Source organism: Bombina bombina, unplaced genomic scaffold, assembly GCF_027579735.1.
Source record: "Bombina bombina isolate aBomBom1 unplaced genomic scaffold, aBomBom1.pri scaffold_716, whole genome shotgun sequence".
Classification (NCBI taxonomy): domain Eukaryota; kingdom Metazoa; phylum Chordata; class Amphibia; order Anura; family Bombinatoridae; genus Bombina; species Bombina bombina.
The window spans coordinates 180,001-187,249 of NW_026511434.1; the positions used below are offsets into that span (position 1 = coordinate 180,001).

The 7,249-nt window shown below is 38.3% G+C and overlaps 1 protein-coding gene across 1 annotated transcript in view; it reads left to right on the forward strand.

Annotated features, from left to right (window-relative positions):
• LOC128643749 (glutamate-rich protein 3-like) overlaps positions 1 to 4,706 on the forward strand; it is a 160,579-nt gene extending 155,873 nt beyond the window's left edge. Inside the window, exon 14 of the mRNA XM_053696570.1 lies at positions 94 to 4,706. Coding sequence (XP_053552545.1) covers positions 94 to 3,221 — 3,128 coding nt within the window. The 3' untranslated portion in view covers positions 3,222 to 4,706. The remainder of the gene's footprint in view (positions 1 to 93) is intronic.
• The last annotated feature ends 2,543 nt before the right edge of the window (positions 4,707 to 7,249 follow it).

A 7,249-nucleotide genomic window follows, 5' to 3' on the forward strand; every position in this document is an offset into this window, starting at 1 on the left:
TTACATGGGCAGAATTGGTACAAAAAGTGTATCATGAAAACATACATATAAAATAGTGAAATATTTAATTTCTTTCTGTTTTTAATCTTACAGTGTTAGAAGAACCTACTATGGTAAAGAAAACAACTCACGGACAATCAACTTTAAAAGAAGAAGATAAAGCTGGTGAAGTGGAATATGGCAAATATAATGCAAACTTAAAAGAGAACATATTTGCATTAGAAGCACAGAATCTAGACCTGTCTATAGAAGGAGATGAATCTCAGAATGATATAAAACATGGGAAGTTAGAGTCTGAACACAAAACAGAGAATGCAAATGAAAGAATACAGGAAGAGATGGAGGTGGATGACATTGACAACAAATTTAAAACCGAGGACAATTCTCAAGGAGAATTGGAAAACAAAGAAGAGACAAGCGAATTGTTTGCATGCAACGTGTATACCCTATCTACTAGTTTCAGTAAGAAAGACAGAGAAACATCAAGTAATGAAGAATCTACAAGTGTTGACATATATAGTAGAGAAAATATAACAGAAGTGGGTAGTACTGAGGTGGAAGATACAAATAATGTTATGGTTACTGAGGGAGAAGGTGCAGTTAGTGTTTTGGGTACTGAAGAAGAAGGTGCTGTTAGCGATATGGGTACTGAGATGAAAAGTGCAGTTTGTGATGTGGGTACTCAGGGGGAAGATGCAGATAGAGATGAAGGTATAGAGGAGGAAGTTGCAGATGGTGATGTAGATCCTGAAGGGGAACAGGCACTTGATGATACGGGTACTGAAGGGGAAGATGCAAAAGGAGATGTGGGTTCTGATGGAAACGGTACAGTGCATAATGCGGGCACTGAAGAGGAAGGTGCAAAGAATTATGTGGCTACTGGTGGAGAATGTTCAGAGGGTGATGTTGGTGATGAGAGGGATGGTACAGAGAGTGATGTAGACACTGAGGGGGAAGGTGCAAAGGGTGATGTGGGTTCTAAAGTTAAAGGTGCAGTCAATGATGCAGGCAATGTGGAGGAAGATGCAGTTTGTGATGAGAGTATTGAGGGAGAAGGTGTTGTTGGTGATGTGGTAACTGAAGTAGAAAGTGTTGTTGGTGATATGGGTAATGATGGAGAAGATGCTATTGGTGATGTGGGTTCGGAAGAAAAAGTTGAAGTTGATAATGTGGGCACTGAGGAAGAAGGTGCAGAGGTTGAAATGGATACTGATGGAAAATGTGCAAAGGGTGATGTAAGTACTGAGGGGGAAAGTGCAGAGGGTGATGTTACTGATGTAGAAGGTGCAAAGGGTGATGCAAGTTCTGAAGGAAATGGTGCAGTCAATGATGTAGACATCGAGGAGGAAGGTACAGTTGATGATGAGTGTACTGAGAAAGAAGGTTCTGTTGGTGATGTGGGTTTTGAAGGAAATGGTTCAGTTGATGATGTGGTTACAGAGGAGGAAGTAGCAGATGGTGATGTGGTTACAAAGGAGGAAGGTGTAAATAGTGATATGGTTACTGAGGGTGAAGGTGCAGTTAGTGATATGGGAACTGAGGGAAAAGGTGGAATTGGCGATTTAGATACTGAGGGGGAAGGCAAAGGTGGTAGTGTGGGTACTAAGGGAGAAGATCCTGTCAATGATGTGGTTACTAAGGGAGAAGATCCTGTCGGTGATGTAGATACTGAGGGAGAAGGCACAGGTGATATTGTGAGTACTGAGGAGGGAGGTGCAGTTGATGATACTGGTACTGAGGAAAAAGGTGCAGATGATAATGTGGGCTCTAAAGGTGAAGATGCACTTGGCGATGTGGTTACTGAGGAGGAAGGTGCAGTTACTGGTATAGGTAGTAAGGTAGAAGGCGCAGATAATCATGTTGGTACTGAAGGGGAAGATGCAGTTGGTAAAGGTGACGAGGGTGATATGGATACCGAAAGGGGAGAAAAAGTTTGTCACATGGATACTGAGGGAGAAACGGAAGTAGGTGATATGGGTACTGAGAAGGATGGTGCAGTTGGTGATCTAGGTACTGAGGGGAAAAGTGCAGAGGGTTATGTGTGTACTGAAGGAGAACTTGCAGATGGTAATGTGGGTACTGAGGGGGAAGGAGCAGTGGGTGTAGAGGTTGATGTGGGTACTGAGGGAAAAGGTGCAGTGGGTGATGTGGGTACTGAAGGGGAAATTGAAGATGTTGATGTGGGTACGGAGGGGGACAGTACAGTAAGTCATATGGGTACAGAGGGGGAAGGTGCAAAGGCTGATGAAGGTACTGATAGAAAATGTACAGAGGGTGATGTGAATACTGAAGGGAAAATTGTAGAGGTTGGTGTGGGTACAGGGGGCGATGGTGCAGAGGGTGATATGGGTACTCAGGGGGAAGGTGCAGAATTGAATATGGGTACTGGGGAAAAATGTGCAGAAGGTGATGTGGGTACTGAGGGAGAAGGCAGAGAGGGTGATGTGGGTACTAAAGAGGAAGGTGCACGGGGCGATGTGGGTACTGAGGGAGAAGGTGTAGGAGATTATGTGGGTACTGAGGAAAAATGTGCAGAGGGTGATGTGGGTACTGAGGAGGAAGATGCAGGGGGTGATGTGGGTACTGAGGAGGAAGTTGCAGGAGGTAATGTGGGTACTGAGGAAGAATGTGCAGAAGGTGATGTAGGTACTGAGGGGGAAAGTTCAGGGGGTGATGTGGGTACTGTGAGGGAAGGTGCAGAGGGTAGTGTGGGTTCTGAAAGCGAAATTGAAGTTATAGATGGTCCTGTGATCACTGAGGTAGAAGACTTGCCAGTCAGTATTAGTGAGAAAGAGGAAGGGGATTTGTACAAGGGAGAAGAAGATGCTTCTTTGAATGCAGTCATTACAGTGTCTCAGGAAACTGGCCAAAAGACAAATATAACTGGTGAAATTTTAGATTCAGATGAAGAAGGTGATTCTGTAAAAGAAGCTGCAACAGACAGAGTCAGTTATTCTGAAGTAGAAAATGTAGAAACAATGACAAAGATGTGTTCCACAGAACAAAATAACCTGATTGTGATGAAGAAGGAAGGCGATGCCGAAGAGGCACAAGGTGCCATGGTGCAAATGGATAACATTCCTAAAAATGAGACATCTAGTGAGGAAGAACCATCAGCTGCAATTATTGTCACTGATGATATAAATAACACAAAGAAGCAAGTCAGTAATACAGATACACTGGTAGAAGAGATTACTGGTGATATAGATACCAATGAGTAAGATGGGCCAAAACTATTAAATGGTGTTGTAAACCATTCAGATGAAGTGGAAAAACTGGGTGTTGATTTAAAAGAGGAATCATTCAGCAATGAGAATGACCATACAACAGTAAAGGGAGAAATGTTTAGTGCACAGGAAGTTACCACAGTAACGGAAATGTAAAAACAGTACATTGGTTACAGCTGCTTTTGGAAAACAATAATGAACATGTAGTTATAGGCAAAACATCAGACCTCACAGAACAGAAATACAATGCAATCATAAAGACTTCTTGGTCTAGATTCATTAATGCTCATGAGAATGGCGAGGGGCCGTTCTGTGATAGTGACATCATGTTCTGAATTCATTGGGCATCAATTCACTTATATTTTTTCCTTCTTTTTTTTATTATTGGGTGTTCCTGTGTAACCTTCATGAAGTGCCCAATAAATGATATCCCGTACATCAAACAAGAACCGTTAGCAACATGGAGAAATAATAATTACATAAGCAACACAATGACTTATGTAAATGCTTGTAATTGAATTATTATAGTAAAGTAGTCTTTATGGATTAAATTAAAGGTGTCTTGGCAAGGGACCATGATCATGGGCAATAGCATAGCATGGTCAAGATTATTTAATTCATAATGACTCTATCGCTCCTTGTGAAATCCCAACTCACAATCATGTCACGTTATTATTCTCTTGTTTTTTGTTTTAAATGTTTTCACATTTTCTGTTTTGTAGATTTAAAAAAAAAAATAATTTTAATTAAATTGTCCTGTAACATTTTGAAGGTGTTTTTGTAATGGTGACATCCTTCACAGTGGTGGAGAATATTTTATGCACCAAGAGATGAAAACTTACAAATTACGTGCAGCTTAATTCATTATGATAAAGAGTGACTTCCAATTTGCGGATGTGGCAAGGGACGGTTATAAATCTTTGTGAATTATGCAATTTCTGAGTTATGATGTTGTGTTGAGTTTTTTTCTACAAAATTTTAGGTTTACAAATAGATTTTAATGAATCTAGGCCAATGAATTATCAATTGCTTAAAATCTAAAAAATAATTGTTACCCACACTGATGTAAAACACAATGGAGAAATACAAAAAAATTTATACCTTATATTCAGGAACATTCTATCAACACAAATAAAGAGTGCGCCATCTAGTCAAGTAATAAAAAAATACACCCTATACGAAAACAAACAATACACATTTAAAAAACGTTGTGGAAGTGAAAAGATGTAATAAAAAAATCCCAATAGTTAATTTGTAAAAATAACAGTACCACATAAAAAGTATTTGATAAAATAATTTCTCTTCACTAAACAACTAAACACATATAATAGACACAAACAATAAAAGCAATCTTCTAAAAACAAATGGAATACTTGCACTATTAGGTAAAAACAATGCCGAGGGGTTAATATATACATATATATATATATGTGTGTGTGTATGTACAGTATATATATATATATATATATATATATATATATATATATATATATATCACAATGCATATTTTTTCTGATACTATCAAAAGAAAAAAAAAGTTTGCTAAATCAACCATATACTGTAAGTAATTTAGTACACAAAACTTTGCATTCAATTGTGTGTTTAACATAACAGTCCTTAGATACACCAGGAGAAGATTATATTCCACTTGTAAAGATTTTCTAAGAATTTATTGACAAAAAATCCCTATATATTTTAATTAAGAATCATTTCGAAAAAATATTGATAATCCTTTCAACTGGAAGAGTAGAGCATTATTCCGAACATAGAAGAAAATGTTATTTTGATTTTGATATGCTAGATAGTAGACAAATAGATATATAGATAGATATAGATTTTCAATATATTTTTAATATATAAATACATTAATGTATATATTTAAAAATGAAAAATAACATTTTATTCTAAGTTAAGAACAATGCTATTTCAAGTATTTCTTAATGCACTTTTGGATTAGAGCACGAGCGAAAGCCAAAACAATCTTTTGTAGCGTGCCCCATAGAGGTTTATAGTCCACTAAGTTTTGTTGTGCAAAAGATGGAATCTTTCATGACTTGACCAACACAAAAAGGAAAAATGTTAAATCCCCCTAATTAATGTTTACCAGTTATGCATATCAGCATACATATTTTGCTTACATATATCATTGTGATTTTTTTTAAAATATAATGCCAGTTCAAACTGCATCCAAATAACAGATAAATCAATACACTATTGTGTTTACTATTTTTCTATGTACAATATCTTGTTTAAAAATATGAAAATTTTGGAAGAAATAAGGACATATGTTCTGGATATGTGCAATGTTAAATTATATACAAGGTATAACTTGTGCTGTGTTATTGTAATATTTATTTTATTGAAGTGAGGTGTGATTTCCTTTATCAAAATCTCTCAGTGTTTTAATTTTATTTTAGCGTGCTCATAATATACAGTTTTGAATATCAAAAATAAATGACTATTTTATAAATTGTGTTCTCTTAGAATATTAAAATATATCATAGTTAGTCAAGAATAAAATAAGTTATAGAGTTTTGGGTGAAATATAATATACATTTTTGTACTAGTTAATAGATACCTGTTTTTAATACAGCTGGAATTATATATTTTATAAACATGGCATTATTTATATACTGTAACTCTATCCTTTTAGGTAGGAGGAACAGTGGCACGGGGTGTGCAATTTCTTTCATATAGGTGGCAAGAGTCCACGATCCGTTACATATGGGAATTACATTCCTACCACTATGAGGAGGCAAAGTTTCCCAAACCCCAAGAGCCCTATAAAACCCCTCCCACCTCACACATACCTTAGTCTTTACTTTGCCTCCATTGGAGGTGTTTGAAGAATAGGCAGTGAACATCAGACAAGTTCTTTGGTCTGATGAGTCCAAGTTTGAAAAGTTTGTTTCCAACCACTGCATCATTGTGAAATACAGAGCAGGTAAACAGGTGTCTGGATTTGTGGTTTCCACCTTGGGGAAGCATGTGGGAGGAAGTGTGATACTATTGGGTGTTTTGCTAGCGAAACTGTAGGCATATTATTTAGCGTTAAAAGCACACTTAACCAGCATGGCTACCATAGCAATCTGAATGCCATCCCTCATGGTTTTGTGCTTAGTTGGTCGATCATTTGTTTTTAAACAAGACAATTACCCAAAACACACCTCCAGGCTGTGTAAAAGCTATTTCACAAATAAGTAGAGTGATGCATCAGATTACCTGGCTTTCACATTCACCTGACCTAAACCCAGCAGAGTACTGTTGTACCAGGGTATAAAAAAAAAACAGCCAGCAAGTGCCGCACTTATACAAGACATCCTTAACCCCTTTTATGTGAGTGACAAGAATGGGTTGTCATGAAAATTGCAGTCATGCTGACCTGTTCTCATCATGAAGGGGAATTGCCAATCACAGCATTGGACCAGCGACTCCACCGCACTGCAGCCTAACAGATGATGGTAGATTGTAACATCAAGGCAGTGACCATAACCCCCCGGCAGGCCGTTCTTGGGCCCTGTCATTACGCGGCACATAGTGTGTCTTCTATTACACCTTATTTTTAAGCCTGCTGCAAATGAGTATTATTTACAGTTTCCTGTGGAGATGGCAAATCATATTCTATCGGAGATTAACAAGCTGCTAATTTCACATCATGCGGCATTCACAGAGATCCTACTGGCTACCCACTGCTCTTCACAACCAGATAAGTACCAAAGAAAAGCCCAAGATGGGAACCTGAGGCAACTGCTACCATTCGCAATAAGTGATGAAACCTTGGAAGCTAACTCAGTGGGGCCTATATAACTAAGGTCTGTCGGACCTGATCCGACATTGCAGATCAGGCCCGACAGACCTCACTGAATGCGGAGAGCAATACGCCCTCCGTATTCAACATTGCACCAGCAGCTCTTGTGAGCTGCTGCTGCAACGCCGCCCCCTGCAGATTCCAATTGGCCACCAGCAGGGGGGTGTCAATCATCCGTACTTGATCGGGTTGAATTGTGTCGATGTCTGTCCGC